This window comes from Helicoverpa zea, chromosome 30, assembly GCF_022581195.2.
Source record: "Helicoverpa zea isolate HzStark_Cry1AcR chromosome 30, ilHelZeax1.1, whole genome shotgun sequence".
NCBI lineage: Eukaryota > Metazoa > Arthropoda > Insecta > Lepidoptera > Noctuidae > Helicoverpa > Helicoverpa zea.
In genome coordinates, this window is record NC_061481.1 from 1,510,650 (window position 1) to 1,527,307 (window position 16,658).

At 37.1% G+C, this 16,658-nt stretch overlaps 2 protein-coding genes across 2 annotated transcripts; one reads left to right on the plus strand and one right to left on the minus strand.

Moving 5' to 3' along the window:
• Nucleotides 1–9,296: 9,296 nt before the first annotated feature.
• LOC124644566 (phosphatidylserine decarboxylase proenzyme, mitochondrial) lies at nucleotides 9,297–10,841 on the minus strand. Its single transcript, XM_047184012.1, has one exon. It carries the CDS (start codon nucleotides 10,715–10,717, stop codon nucleotides 9,584–9,586), a length of 1,134 nt encoding a protein of 377 aa, XP_047039968.1. The 5' UTR covers nucleotides 10,718–10,841; the 3' UTR covers nucleotides 9,297–9,583.
• Nucleotides 10,842–11,468: 627 nt separating this feature from the next.
• On the plus strand, nucleotides 11,469–15,527 carry LOC124644669 (zinc finger protein 62-like). The gene is made up of 2 exons (XM_047184172.1): nucleotides 11,469–12,995; nucleotides 14,222–15,527. The coding sequence occupies exons 1-2, from the start codon at nucleotides 11,562–11,564 to the stop codon at nucleotides 14,639–14,641; spliced, it is 1,854 nt and encodes a 617-aa protein (XP_047040128.1). The 5' UTR covers nucleotides 11,469–11,561; the 3' UTR covers nucleotides 14,642–15,527.
• Nucleotides 15,528–16,658: the final 1,131 nt, after the last annotated feature.

Genomic DNA, 16,658 nt, shown 5'->3' on the forward strand with positions numbered 1-16,658 from the left:
AGTGAGACTTTACTTAACCAGTACTTTGACAACCACGTTTACTACTTTATGTAGATAAGAAAAATAATAAATAATACTGTCTAGGTAAGTAAACCATAAATCAGCGATTCTAGACGAATTTGTTACGTGGGTATTTCGATAGCACAGTTTAATGACCTCGGCTACTCGTATTTTTATATTTTGAGGAACTTCTGCCTAAGTAAGCTGTGCGGGTCGATCGATCATAAGGTTCAGTAACTATTGACACGGTCAGCCTTTGAATAAACCATTTTGTCGTGAAGTGTTCCTCCGAGTTTTGGGAGGCACGTTAAATTGGTGAGTCCCGCGGAGTCCCGCCGAACTTCGGTCTTAACCCAATGTAGCCTGAAAATAACCATGTAGCCAAAAATTTCGGTATTATTTTTTTGATTATAGCTCACAGTCATGCATAACCTCTTTCTGTAAAGTTGGCTTAATAATCATCATCCATGCCATGCCATCATCATTTCCCAACTATGTTTGGTTGGGGTCGGCTTCCATTCTAACTGGATGCAGCTGAGTACCAGTGTGCCACAAGGAAGCGACTGCCTATCTGTCCCCCCCCTAGCCCAGTTAGCCGCGCAACCCAATACCCCTTGGTAAGACTGGTGTCAGACTTACTGGCTTCTGACTACCCGTAACGACGAAGTTGGCTTAATAAAACGATGAGGGATTATCATTTCTGTGAGCTGTGGTTTCGTGACGTCACTCTTTCAATATAACTGTCGAGTGCTATCTCTCACTATCAGTGAGATAAACTTGTATACAGAAACCTGACTCACTGTTGGAAACGGGATATTCCTGGAAATATTTGACGCAGATAAATTCTCTGAATTGTTTTTCTCTCTGAATTCGGGTAGTCAGAAGCCGGGACAACCAGTCTTAAAAGAGTATTGGGTTGCCCGGGAAACTGGGTTGAGGAGGTCAGATAGGCAGTCGCTCCTTGTGAAACACGGGCTCAATTACTACTGCCCGTACCGGGTTAAAATATGTAGGTACCTATAGCCTATGTTAATCGTAAATAATGAAGCTTCTAATCGTGAAAGAATTTTACAATCGGTCCAGCAGTTTTTGAGTTTATCCATTAAAAACAATCAAAAATACAAAGTAAGTATGCTTCTTTATAATATTAGCGTAGAACTTAGTACTGTTTTTTTTTTGCGAGAACTGTAGAAAAGAGTGACTTAACGTATCCAAATATAAAACTACAATAATTATTTTTAATTTCGTTTATTTTCTATTCACTTACAACTCAAGTAGTACATCAAATCGTTTCGATCACAAATACATTTACACTAAGTTACATTAAATCGCATACATGAGCAAAATGCGGCAAATTATTTACAATATAGAAGTTTCACCTGCTTTCTTAGGGTACTACTGCCCGTACCGGGATAAAATATAGCCTATGTTACTCGGGAAGAGTGTAGCGCCCCAACAGTGAAAGAATCTTTCAAATCGTTTCTATAGTTTCGGAGCCTTTACAAGACACAAACAAAAAAACTGGCAGATTCAAAATGTTATATAACTCAACATTTTGAAAACACAAAATACTGTTGATTATAGTTCGGCCATTCAGAGAATGCGTTCCTGACACGTCGCGATTGAACTGACGACGTAACTTTGCAATGGCGTTGCAGTTACGATAAAAATATTTTTGCTGGTTGTTTACCGTTTTAACAATTGAGGAGCATTAAAACAACATTATTATATCAATAATCAATGAATGTTATAATTTTGTGCCAAACTGAGTGTCAAATAACTTGGTAAACAATATTTTTCTAAATCTATACTGCGCTATTACAAGGTTATGTCAGCGGTTTATATTTTGTAGTGCTGTGCTAAAAATAACAGGCAAGTATCGTAATCTGTTCTTATACAGTTATAATATAAAATAATACGTTTTGATTTTCTTTTTAAGAATTGGAAAATAATGGACTATAAGACTTAATTATAACGTTTATGAAATATAAAAATAAAACTATGACCAAACCGCATTTTTATACTTAGATTAAAAATGGTAACCCCAAATGGCGTTATGGGCCGCCATTTTGTGACGCTAAAACAGTCGTCCGTTGTCGTTTCGTGCGCATAGACCACGTTTTTCAAGTGTTTTCGATCTGTTTTTATTTGATTACCCGGCTTTTGTTAGACCGAGATATCAGGATTGATTCTGTTATTGATAATAATATAATTATACATGTAGGCGAAGATGATGATGAAGACACCACCTCCTCAAGCAAATCGGAGTCTGATTAATATTCTGTTCGCACATTCAATTCAATGTACTTGTAACAAAGAATAAATAAAACAATTTTATTATATGAATATTACCTTTTTTTGGTTTCCACTTAAATAACTAAAATATAAAACAAATGATTCCGCCAATTTAAAACGAAAATAATCTTAAAATAATGCGGCGGTTCATTTTGAAGGAACGGTAACGAACTCAGTGTTATGTTGTGCCCATCACTAGTCGTGACTAACTGATAGGTGTCAGGAACGCATTCTCTGAACGGCCGAAGTATAATTGTACAACAACAAATGGTTTCATATCAGGTTACAATCTAAATAAATACACATATCTCTTCATAGAATTGCGTGCATCATACAACCGGAAATGGCTATAAATGACGAACCGGAAATACAAACAACAACATAAACTCGTCTAAAATCATTGTAATAAAAATGAATAAGAGAGACAGTCACACACATGTCTATAGAAACATTCAAGCCCAAAAACGATGCACACAAGTCGAATAATTAAGCTTAGCTTGCACAATTGTAGAATTTGTAGCCCAAACTCCACCAAAGTGGAACGGTCTTACTATACTCTATCCACGGAAGCAAGAGCTAAAAGGTAAACAAAGAATGACACTTTTTCAAGATGGCGGTATAACCCGACCGATGACAAAACGTCACATTTTTGTGTAAAATGTTCGCAGTATCTGTGATTTTGTCATCGGTCGGGTTATACCGCCATCTTGAAAAAGTGTCATTCTTTGTTTACCTTTTAGCTCTTGCTTCCGTGGATAGAGTATAGCTTCTCACTACCAGTAACGCCTGTAAAAGATGTTCAAATGACAGTCGGGACCTATAATTTATGGTGCCCTCCGAAACACTGCTTTAAATCAACAACAGAATTACGTCATTTAAACATATCTGGCCTTACTACAAAAACTTTAACCACTGTTTTACACTTGTCTAAAAAAATGTGGTTCCAAAATGAACCATATGTCAACGTCATAATTTGACATTTTTTTAGACAAGTCTTAAACTGACGTTAAAAAGTTTTTGTGGTAAGACGGTTCGTCTCCCTCCACCCAGTCAATAGTACCTATCCCTAAACGGAGAAATTCTATTGGTTATATAAAACCTCCGCTCCGCTTTCATGGAAACACACATAGAATTTTAATATTTCCAACCGTTGATAAACTCTGTAAATATTATAAATATTTAATATTTACTTCAAACATTGCACTTTATATATCGACTTTAAGTCAATTGTTTTCAGGCCCAAGTTCACTGAACTTTAAACAACTATTTACTTTGAAAATTCATAGTAGGTAGTAGTTGTTTTAAGAACGTATATCTTGTCAGTAAACTTGGCCTGAAACTTACAGATAACAATAATAAAAACACATTTTGTTCGCATAAAAATCTATAATAAATCTATACAAAGTAACTAAATACTAGATTTAATATCTACAGCATTTTTTTTCCAAAGTTGCATTGACAATCCAATCGCTTGTCGATATACGTCCACTCTCAATATTTTAATAACCGACTTCCCAAACAGGAGGAGGTTCTCAATTCGGCCAGTATATATTTTTTTTTTCTATATATGTACATCGATTACTCCGGGGTTTATAGACCGATTTACATAATTCTTTCTGCCAGTTGGTCCCATAGTCATGAGGTCAGGATCTAATGATGGAAACCCTGAGAAATCGAAGGCAACCTTCGAAAGTTGTAGGCATACATAGGGTAAAAACTTGACACTTAGGTGTATGCTTGAAAGCACTATTCAACAGTGAAGGTTTGGAGCTGACCTGGTGATGGAGACCAGAGAGGGTCGAGGGAACTCGACAACTGAATATGTAAACTACCTCGTGTTTGGGCTTATATTATTTGTATTGACGAGAACTTTCCACTTATATGGATAGTGACAACTATTCGTATCACTGAAAAGTTTTAAATAAAAAACTTTTTTACAAAAAAATTTAATCGACTTCCAAAAGCACTAAAAAGCAAAAAAAAACTAATTTTAGGTGCATCGGCCTAGTCCATCTATAATTTGGCATACTAGAGATAAACATTTGACGTAACTTGTGACGATGATGTCCTCCTAGTTCCTAGTATATAAGGAGATCAGCCAGCGCAGGACATATAGGTGGTTCCGTCGCTTCCGCGGACAAGTGCCACAGAACCGCGCAGTGACATAGTGCGTAGCGAAGTGTTACTAACATAGATTTAAGTTTTTTATATACCAACAATGTGTGTATAATATATTATGTATGTTAGTCTTTAAGGTAGAGATGGGTAACTCAGGAGTGATAGATACAAATGATATGAATCATTCCATTTGAATCAATCACTCTTCATATCTTTACATATCCGAATGTGTCAGTAGTTCAGTATATCTTTCTTTACACCTCACTCACTCGTCGGTCATCGCGTCGGGTACTAACTAATCTGTGGCGTCGGATAGCTTCGTCGCGCGCCATTGGTTGAACTTCAGGCGAGCCGTCTCGCTCGCACCCATACGATTACGAATATCGTTACTTTGACCACAATAAGTTGATAAGTTGTTAACTCTATTGCTGACGCATAAGGCTTATAATTGTTTGTCCTTAGTGAATATTTCGGTATTATAATCTTGTCAACCGAACAAACATGTTTTGACTCGAAATACACATTTTGAACTAAAATTTAATTTTCACGTAAATAATTACGTAGGTAGACAGTCCTAAGCCTGTGTAAAGTATGAAGGGAAATCAGAAGGCTATTTCCATTTTTATTTTCTAATACTTACTAAACTAATGCTTATACTCAATACTAGATTGCGATTGACTATTCATTGAACTAATTAATATAAAAGAAGTAGGTTGTACCTACAGTCACAAGAATAGTATATTTTTTAATTAGAAAAAAGTTGTTAAATCGCAACCGCTCAATATATCAGAAAGATGCAAACAACCAACCTATCACTATATCTGAATGATCTATTTGAATGAGTGAGCCGCACACGAGTTGCGAGTTTAAACGAGCTACTGAGTTATACTGAGCTACTGATATAAAGATATGAAAGAGTGATTCATATCCCAGTGATTGAAAGATGCATATCTATCTTTTCTTTTCAATGACACATTTTGCCCATGTCTACTTTAAGGTATATATCAATGGGCCTATGCAGCCTGAAAATAAAGAGATTTGATTTGATATAATGCAGGCACATTTGCTTGGACACAGATGAACTCACTATTCCTTCACTCTGATAGCGCGATAGGACGACAATCCGACACCACCGGAGATCACAAGCAGGAGTTGCCTCGTTGGTCTAACTGTCGAAAGCGCGGCTGCTGAGCACGAGGTCTCGGGTTCAATTCCCGGATAGGACCGAAATCGCTTTGTGGGTTTTAGAAACTTTCACAAAGCAGCCCGGAGCCTGGAAGTTGGTGATTGATACACCAGTGCATCGGAGGAGAGCACTTAAGAATTTGACATAACCTGTATGGGGCTTTCAACATTCTTTCTCTAGCAGGCAAATTAATCCCCAGAAAGAATACATATTGGGAACGGCCCATAGACGAGATCAGTAATTACATCTCTATTTTCGCAAGTCCATTAAATTATTTTACATCATCCTCCGAGCCTTTTTCCCAACTATGTTGGGGTCGGCTTCCAGCCTAACCGGATGTAGCTGAGTACCAGTGCATTTCAAGGAGCGACTGCCCTATCTGACCCCCTCAATTCAGTTACCCGGGCAACCCAATACCCCTTGGTTAGACTGGTGTCAGTTAAATTATTTTACAATAGATTTCTTAAATACATAACGGTTTATCAAGCTCCTTAGTTTTTACTTACAATTTAACCGTCTTATTGACAAAAAAACATACACATGTTGTCTCTTTCCTTCACTTTACACTGTAGTTTGAATGAAAAGGACAAAACATTTACCGGTTTACTACAAAAACTTTTAAACGTCTGTTGAACACTTGTCTAAAAAAATGACAGAATTATGATCCATTTTGCAGCCACACTATTTTTAGACAAGTGTTCGACACGTGTTTACGATTTTGTAGTAAGGCGGCAATTAGCTTTTTTCAAAAACACGATTATACTATATATTTCTACATTTTTCAAAAAACATTCAGAAACACATTTTTGCAAAACTTTTGACCACCATACATATTTTTAAGGGAGTTTGAGGTAGATTTAGCCAAGCAAAAAGCATATAGCAACCGATGATTTGTTTTCCGTTCAAAAAGTCAAACAATAGAAATACATTGTTACTTCATTTGAATTTCAAAACAATTTTAGACGAACACAGTAAAGGTTTTCAGCACGAAAATCGTTTTTTTTTAGACTATCTTGCTCCCGTCGTTTAACCCATGTTCTGTGGGAACTACTTCGCATACCAGGACAAAAAATAGCCTTTCTTCATAAAAGCGTTTTGTAACCCTAAAATATTTTTTGCAAGTTCTTTATTCGATTTCGGGAAGTCTACACCGTGGACTGACGACTTTATAAAGGGCGCCGTCGACGCTGGATGCAGGTCGCCTCCAACAGGTATCTGTGGAGATCTAAGGGGGAGGCCTATGTTCAGCAGTGGACGTCTTATGGCTGAGATGATGAAGTTTACACCAACTACACTAATATAATTAAGAGATAAAAAAAATGGTTGGTTTTGTACCTTCAATGATCAGATACTACTGAACCCATTCAAAAAATTCTTACACTGTCGGAAAGGAAGACTATCCCTGAGGCTATATTTTGGTACATATCATCATCCTCCAAGCCTTATCCCAACTATGTTGGGGTCGGCTTCCAATCTAACCGGATTCAGCTGAGTACCAGTGCTTTACAAGAAGCGACTGCCTATCTGACCTCCTCAACCCAGTTACCCGGGCAACCCGATTATATTTTGTTACATAGACTATATTTTATCCCGGTGCTCGAAGAAGTTCCCACGGGACGCCAGTGAAATCGAGGGAACAAATAGTATTTCATAAAAAAATACAATTATCAATGACGATTGAAACAAATTAACCTACCATACCACACTGGGCGTCCGTATCTCATTATGCGAATCATAACAATTTTATTAGGTCAATACTATTGACCTTTTACTACCGATCCCAATATTTTATCCATCTGTCATTTCGCTTACCAGAGATAGGAATTTGACATCCCTACTAATATTATAAATGCGAAAGTAACTCTGTCTGTTACGCTTTCTCGTCTTAGAAACCACTGATTTTAATAATATTTGTTACAGAGATAGAGTTGACCTTGAGAAAGAACATAGGATAGTTTTTATCCCGGACATTTGAAGAATTCTCTTGGAAACGCGATATAACCGAACTCTACGCGGAAAACCCGGACACTTTTCATGTTGGGAAGCACCTTATGGAATTCAGCTGAATCCGGTTAGACTGGAAGCCCACCCCAACATAGTTGGGAAAAAGGCTCGGAGGATGAAGCACCTTATGGAATTTAAGTATATGGTAATAGTAAATGGATTAAAAATTGGGTCTAGTTTTAATATTTTTTTCGGCTTCGTCCGGGGAAAATATGCTATTTACGCCAACTGTCCTGCTTTTTTGAATGTTAGACCGGATTTAGCGAAATTCGAGATGACAGCCCTACTTATATGGGAATCATGTTAAAATTCTATCTCTTGAAAGCAAACCAAAGATCATCCATCCTCCGAACCTTTTTCCCAACTATGTTGGAGTCGGCTTCCAGTCTAACCGGATATACCTGAGTACCAGTGCTTTACAAGGAGCGACTGCCTATCTGACCCCCTCAACCCAGTTACCCGGGCAACCCAATACCAATTGGTTAGACTGGTGTCAGACTTACTGAAAGCAAACTAAAGAATAGATAGGATATTGGAACCAATAATCTTGACACATTCATTATGAGCAAGGTCGTTCTTTTGCGAAGGCGTATAGTAATTGCGAATGATAAAGAAAAACACTTTAAGAGTATTATCTTTTGAAAAATAGGAAGTCTTACAAACACATAATCTATACTAAAATACATACTAAAGAAAGAGGAATCATTTTTTGCACCCTAAGGCTCCGAAACGAAACTACAAGACCGTTTTGAAAAATTCTTTCACTGTCTTCCCGAGTAACATAGGCTATATTTTATCCCGGTACGGGCAGTAGTTCCCACGTTACGCGGGTGAAAACGGCTAGTAGAATAACTTTGTTGTTGTGTTAAATACTGCGATTTAACTATGTATTGCAAAATTACGCTACTACTTCGTATCGTGAAGCATTTCCCTTGAGCATTGTTTAGTCAACAAATATGAGTCATAACGGTAGAATTTGCGCACCAATGTATGCTGTTTATTTCCCGTCAAAATAACTATGATGCAGAAATTCTATAGTTTTTTCTGTGGTAGGAAATCATCAAATTACTCCTCTCACTGCTATGTGTTGGCAGCGTGAGGGAGTGTCAGACTCTTACTGACTCAACCCCGCCATGTTCCTTCTAAAGCCCGCCATGTACCAGCGCCGCGGTCATGAGCGCGAACAATCCTAAGATATTAAGGAATGGGATTAGAAATCGCGACAGCTGTATTTACTTCTCGCTCATACACTATAGCACATGAGCGAGAGGTAAATACAGCTGTCGCGATTTCTAATCCCATTCTTTATTGGCACGGGTTAATAATATAGCCTAAGGGTCAATCCCCACTGAAAGAGCAGCGGCCGGCAGCGGCCGTAAATGCAAGTGATTGAGCGCGAGCGCGGCGGGCCGCGCGGCGCCGCGCTGGGCCGCGCCGCGCTGCGCTCTTACATTGTCTGTGTTCTTACGGCCGCTGCTCTTTCAGTGGGAATTGACCCTAAGTCACTTGGGGATAGTGTAGTTACAAAACAGTGAAAGAATTTTTCAATTTGGGTCAGTAGTTTTGAAGTCTGTAGGATTGAAACAAACAATTTTTTTCTCTCTATAATATTAGTATGGATTGCATTTTTTGTTTTACGTAATAATTTACATTACATATTCTCATGGAACCAGCCAAATAATGATTCAATTGATTAAGTCATTTGTTATTATTGTATTTACATTGTTTTTTGAAATGAAATGATTTTAGCCACATTCAAAGTACCTTTAGTTAAGTACCCTCTCAGAGGGAATATAGGTTTGTAAAATTAACATAACATGGAAGACCAACCAACTCTATATACACAAATAACGTTACCATAGCAACGGTCACTGTTAGGTGGTCAAAAGCCGAAAACAATCAACGAGTTCACATAAAAATTAACATGACGTAAAAAAACATGATAACTTGGGCTACGCAAACAATATCGTCATAGACAGGTCATCTGGACACTTCTTTTGCAGCTGCGGTCAACGCTTGGCCTACAAGCACCTTGTCACCGGATGCCATGTCAAATTTAAAGTCTTTCGGTGCCTCGAACAGTAAAATAATCGTACTCCCCATGTTAAATTGACCGAATAGCTCACCTTTCTTCATTGAAACCGCTCCCAATTCTAATTCGTTTATCCGATTCCTTCGTCCTTTAGTGTTTGTCCGTAATTCGGGATCGTTATAAATTTCTATGGAACCGACATTTGTAGCTCCTACGGCAGTCATGCTGAAGAAGCCATGTTTCCATTCGCCAACATAAACGGCTCGTTCGTTGATCGCAAACAAACCAGGTATCAGTCTCGCCAACCATGGGTTTACAGACAGGAGTTTGCCTGAAAAATGTCTCCGGAAAGTCGCAGTCCAGTCGCATGGTGAGTGGAATCTATGATAATCTCCAGGGGCCAGATATATTATACATTGATGCAGTATATTGTCTTTGTTTGTCAGTAAAGAGTCGTAATATGAATCCTCTTTTCTCTTCGCCCATTTGTTTTCACCTAGAAACTCTTCTAGACTATATGTAACTCCTTTGACTTGCTCAATCTTGTCTGTGTCTGCGGGCCCACAGTTTAGAACCACGCCATCAGCGGGAGAGACACACGGAGAAGGCGAAATATACCTCGCACCTTCTTTTAAAGGTCTCGTAAAAAACGCTGACAGACTTTTGTAATACTTCAGATCAGTATACTCAGCTTCATTCAAGTTAACATTAAACATTTTAATGTACGTACCGTACACAAAGCTTCGTAGAGATGTAGGAAGCTCACAGGCTGCGATTTTTCCCCAAATACGACTTGTAACACGGAAGGGGAACATTTCGTAGAATAAAATTTCCACTTTTGAGACTTCATAGTTAATGCTTGCACGAATATAACACCATCCGACGTAAATAGCACTTCCTAACGGCACCCATCGAGTAATTATAGATCTAAAACTCATCCATTTATTTCGTTGAAGAGTCTTTGTTTGGCTTTGATTGTGAAGCGTAGCAGTCTGGCGGAATGGTCGATGTGGGCGCAATTTCTGTCTAAATAACGGATTTATAACAGGAAGACAACTCCTAATACGTGTCGGAGGGAACATTTCGACAGTCAAGCTCGCGGCAGCGGCTTTAAAATAAATTGTTTACGTAAATTCTTGCGAATTGATTATTTTGCGTACTGACTTTAGTACTGAAAGTAGGTGTCTACAACGGATAAGAAAAATCAAATTAGATAAACAGTTGTGATAATGTTATGTAATGCGGTTTTTATCTGTGATGGGATTTTAGTCCTTATCGAATGGGGAAGAACGTATTTAATGGCGTGAGAAAATTCGATGAAATATTTTGGAAGTTAGAGCTATTGTACGAACACGTTCAGAAGCTCCTACAGGAAAATAACACGATTGGGTGTTTTTCTATCAAGAGGGCCTAGTTATTGTAATCGTCTTATTTTCGTCAAGTATTTTATAGTTTTGAATTAAAATAACTGAAGAATATTAATCTATTTGGTCGTATTTAATTAAAAATAGTTATTAACTTCGTGTATTACAATCAATTTGGTTTGCAAAATCAGGTCTGTGAACGCACCTTTCACAGATTATATAAGGACTGAGAACAAAGAGACTAGTTTTACCGGTTTTTTATTTCGTGAAAATGTGAATAATTATACCAATAAAAATACATTTCAGAGTCTATTTATCCTTTGTGTACCAGCGTAATGTGTTGTTCGTCCTTTGATTTAACGTAAAAGTGGTTATAAATTATTAAAGAAAAAAAAAAATCGGTTCATTCCGGTTTTTTGCGACAGTAAAGAGTGATGGCGATTGGCCACCTCTGCAATTCATTCTCCGATTAGCATGACATATAGTGTTGTTGACGTTTTTAGCATTAACTTTAATTTTTTCTTTTTATTATTTTATTTTCCCGCGTCGTTCGCATCTTCTGATGTCCACAAGCAATGGCGTTAATAAACAAACGAGGAGAACTAAAAGTGCTCAAGACACGGCTAATCGTCGCATGTCTGCTGACGATTACAAAAATATCGCGCCTGAAATCGGTTTCCGGGGCTTTGAGAAGGTGCCTCTTGTTTTAGTGCCGCGGTATGACATAACTCCTTACTTATCAACACTAAACCTCCCGATTAAAGGTAAGAAATCTTGTATGACGCCGTCAAGAGGTAAAAACCCGCCTAAAAACCGGTTTTTGAAGCAATGCACTATAAACATTACCAGACAAGATTTGAATAAGTTGAAAGCAGATTCTGATCAGAATTCGGCGTCTAGCCACACTTCAGACTCAGATTCTGACGCTGATAAAGCCAGCATGTCGAATATAAAGTGTAAAATATGTGAAAAAGGTTACTCAAGTGAGAAAAAGCTGCTAAAACATCAAGAAAATAAACATATGATTGTATATAAGCCCAATGCGAAGCCACAGAAACGAGTATCTTTTTCAGACCACGTTATCATCCATGAGGTCAAAGAATACCACAAATGTAGGAAATGCCCAAAAATTTTTGAAAATTACAAGTTTCTGCGGACGCACATGAAGCAAAGACATAAGAAACGCAAATGCTATATTTGTAACTATTGTAATAAGAACTTTGTGGACCGAACCTTTTTCAAAGTACATATTAAACTGCATTGTGACGTCTGCGGCCTTTTTTTGCCGAGTAAAGTAAAATTCAACGATCACCGCAGAACAGTTTGCAAAGTATTAAAACTACATACTTGTAAGACTTGCGAAGAGACTTATTTCCGATTCATGGATTTAAAAGATCATAGTTACAATCACGTTGACCCGTGTTTCGTCTGTGATATTTGTAAAGATCAGTTTAAATCGAAATGTGCGATCGCTCACCATATCGCTTTCCTACACTCGAATGACAGACCTATATGCTTATACGCTATGCGTAACCTAGGCAACGAGAGACTGTACCTCTGCAATTTTTGTGAAGAAAGTTCTGTAGAACGAGACGCATTAGAACGTCACGTACAATTGTTACCGGACCTAACCAACAAAGCAATGACTGGTTATAAAGACTATTACTTCTGCGATCAATGCTTCAAGAAATTTGATACCGAAACAAGCATGTTACAACACAAATGGACTCATTTTCTGATAACTAGTGACAATTCTCAAGAACGGAAAGGGGTTTTGAAAAAGAAGGTGAAAATGACATATAATGTCAATGAACCTATACCGTTGTCTTTACAGCCGAAATTAATTTTGGAGAAGATTAACATTGGTGGGAAAATTCTTAAGAAAACACCTGATTTTGTTGATGTAAAAAGTTTTGATATCCGTAACGGAGAGATTAAAAAGCCTATAGTTGATCCGAAGAGTAAAAAAACTATTATTTCCAAATATCAGTGCCAGGTTGGTATTTTTTTATAATGTATTTTAATTTTTGTGTTAGTTAGTACTCGGCTTGGTTTTTTATTTTTATTCAATGTGTGGAAAGCGTAATAAAATACCTTTTAATGCTTGCACTTATTTTTTATTTGCTTTGCGAAGTTTTATGTTATTTTATTGCACTGCAGAAGGCATAAATAAATATGTGAATATGTGAACTGTTTTTTCAAGGTTTCACTTGGGAACAGATAAAAAGTAAAGAAAATACGGGTATATTTTCTTTAATATATAATATAAATAAGAGTGTAGCTTTATAACAGTGAAAGATTTTTTTTTTCAAATTTATTCTACATAACATACATTTTTATTTATCTTTAGGCTCAAAAACTACTGTAGGTCCCCGCTGTCATTGAACATCCTTGGCAGTCGTTACGGGTAGTCAGTAGCCAGTAAGTCTGACACCAGTCTAATCAAGGGGTATCGGGTTGCCCGGGTAACTGGGTTGAGGAGGTCAGATAGGCAGTCGCTCCTTGTAAAGCACTGGTACTCAGCTACATGCGGTTAGACTGGAAGCCGACCCCAACATAGTTGGGAAAAGGCTCGGAGGATGATGACGGTCACAATTCGATCTTTAATCGTAAAATCATCTAATTCACTGTTAGTCTATAGGTATTACAAATCTATTTAGCTTATCAAAGCTAAGTTAGCTTATTCTATACTTCCCGTGATATGATTATTCCTCTTCTGTATTAACTTTCTTGTGCCAGTAGTTTCACCTTCTCTACTTCCCCAATAAATGGCCCATCTAATACTGAATATTAACAAACCGGTCCAGTAGGTTCTGAGATAAGCACTTTCAAAAAAACTTCAGCTTCAAAATATTGTACAGATTTTATGGCAAAGCTTGCCCATGACCCATATTTCAAGTAAACCACATTGACATACTTCGAAAACAACTGGCTAGAAAGATACCCAAAACATCCTTTTGGCTGTTGCATAAAAATATTAGCATATTCTTGACCTGGTATCGAATACATATACTCCTTGAGAGGTTTTTTCTTTACTTTCTAGGGCCGTGTGGCCTAGAATCTAGATTCTAACCAGTTGTTTTCGAAGTATGTCAACATGGTTTACTTGAAATAAGGGCCATGGGCAAGGTTTGCCCTTTTATCTATACAATACCCGTGGCCTAGGCCACGACTTCAAACGATAGTAGCAAAAATAACAATGATTTTTGTTCCTTTTCACAGACATGCGACAAGTACCTATGTTCTGCGAGCAATTTAACCCGTCACATTGAGACCCAACATAGCAACTACGAAAATCTTCAGTGTAAGGTATGTGAAGAAATTTTTGTCTGGCCGTCTTTACTCCGTTCCCATAAATGCATCAGACTCAAACACCCTGAAATGCCATTCGAAGATGCACGCCCAGAAATACACTTTGACAACCTCAATGAAGTTACTTCGACACAGGACCCTGAAAATGGTTTCGATGATCTGAATATCATAGAAAATGATGACTATTTGAACAGGGTAGATTTTGAGATACCAGCTCCGATTGTCGAGTTGACTGAGTATGGCAGTTTTAATCAGAGTCAGGAGAAATTTGCACCGTTGCAGAGTTTAGGATATAAGTTGGTTATGCAGGAGGTACCGATAGAATTTTAAATACTTTTTTGACCGGTGAATTAGAACGAGTCGTTTGGCTTACGAATGGTTATTTGTGACGTTTATTCTGTGAGGCTTTGTCAGAAAACGATTGTTCGTAAGGAAAATGAATCGTTACTTGTTTGTAAGAAACGGGACTTTACTAAAGCGGAGGAGATAAGTTTCTGTACAACCAATAGAGTTTCGTTATTTAAATATCTGAAATCAAATTAGGCTGAAAATCAGCATTTTTTGAACGTAAAAGAAATATACAAAGACAGCCCCCAAAACACACACCCTTCACTACTTCCCATTATCATTCCTGGGAAGAAGTGGCGCAACAAAGTCTCGGAGCGGAGAAATTCTGTTGCTTGTTTAAAAACTTTTCTACTCCGCTTCGGTGGAGTCTGGGCCTTAAATGTTAGTGGCAATAGTTTTTTAAGATGAAATGTTAGCAAGCCATATCTATTTAAGTAATTAAAACAATCAAAGTGTGTCCTGATTTTCATATTTTTGTTTCTTTGTTCAGTTTCTTTCAGCACTGTTTTCTGATATGTTGATTTGAGAAGTTGAATCTTTTTGCTGGCTTTCGGCTCTTAGTTTTATTAATTGTTTAGATATGGTATGTTAACTAAAAGTCTTCAAGTTAATAGTATCAGTGTCTATAATCAAACAGTTTTATAAGTCAGGAAAGTAATTCCATGAATACAACATTTGCTTAGGCACTTTACTAAAGGTAAACAATCTGGATTGGACTTTTTACATTTTAAATAAATTACTGCTTCAAATAAAAAATCAATTGGTTATGTTTTTTTTTTTTTAAGTTTTAGGTTTATACACCGTGACTTTTTAGTCGTCATACAACGGCAGTCTACTTCATATATCCAATGACCAGTAAACGTTCATATAAAAAATATATATATTTATGAGATTTGAATAATTTAAAAATAAATCATCCTCCGAGCCTTTTTCCCAATCATGTTGGGGTCGGCTTCCAGTCTAACCGGATTCAGCTGAGTACCAGTGCTTTACAAGAAGCGACTGCCTATCTGACCTCCTCAACCCAGCTACCCGGGCAACCCGATACCCTTTGGTTAGACTGGTGTCAGACTTACTGGCTTCTGACTACCCGTAACGACTGCCAAGGATGTTCAATGACAGCAATTTTAAAAATAAATATTAATTCATTATTATGATGCATGCCGTAGATTATAAGAACACCCTGTTGTGAGCGCTGCCCGAATCTTGTATCAATGGAGCGCGGCGCGTTGGGAAGGTACCTACTTTCTACCGTTTGATACGTAAACATTTTTTTTTAGTATTTTTCTTTGCACCTATTATCTTAATTAAGGCTATAAAATTAATAATCGTGTCTAGTGGTATTTTATGTCGGATAGATTGAGTGGACCACCTTACTAAAAAGTCACGGTGTAAATTTTTGTAAAATAATTAAAAGATTGCTTATCTTAAGTTAAATACTTACCAAATGAAGGTAAAATAAACTAGTAACCCTGTCAGGGTGATCTCTGTGTCTGTTGTATGTGTAGTTAAAATCTCAAGAACTTCCTAAATGAGGGTACTCCATTTTAATTAGTACCCGTTTCCCAGCGATATCTGTGTCTGTTGCATGTGTAGATAAAATCTCAAAAACTTCCTTATTGAGGGTACTCCATTTTAAAACCTTTTTTTTTCTGCACGAATTTGTAAAATAAGTACAGTTTTTAATAAATCTTTTTTGTCTGTATTTTATCGTGTATATTTGAATAAAATAAAGATGAAAAACATACCTATAGCACTATGTATGTACTAAGTACTAACTGTATACATTTACTGCACATTTCTATGACGTATCTATCCTTTTTTTGCGATTAGGGATTACACTAATATCATAAACAGGAAACATTTTTTATTTGTTTGTAATTTATATCAAGCTAATGTTGAAATTCAATCGCAATTCTAAAAATGGATAGGTTATAGAAATCCACTTGTATTTAACCAGTGTATATGAGACTAGCCGTTAAATTAAGGGCTAGTATAT

Coding starts and splice junctions, on each gene's coding strand:
- LOC124644566 (XM_047184012.1), bottom strand. CDS start 10,717: ATGTTCCCTCCGACACGTATTAGGAGTTGTCTTCCTGTTATAAATCCG.
- LOC124644669 (XM_047184172.1), top strand. CDS start 11,562: ATGTCCACAAGCAATGGCGTTAATAAACAAACGAGGAGAACTAAAAGT. Junction 12,996..14,221: donor TTTCCAAATATCAGTGCCAG/GTTGGTATTTTT, acceptor TCCTTTTCACAG/ACATGCGACAAGTACCTATG.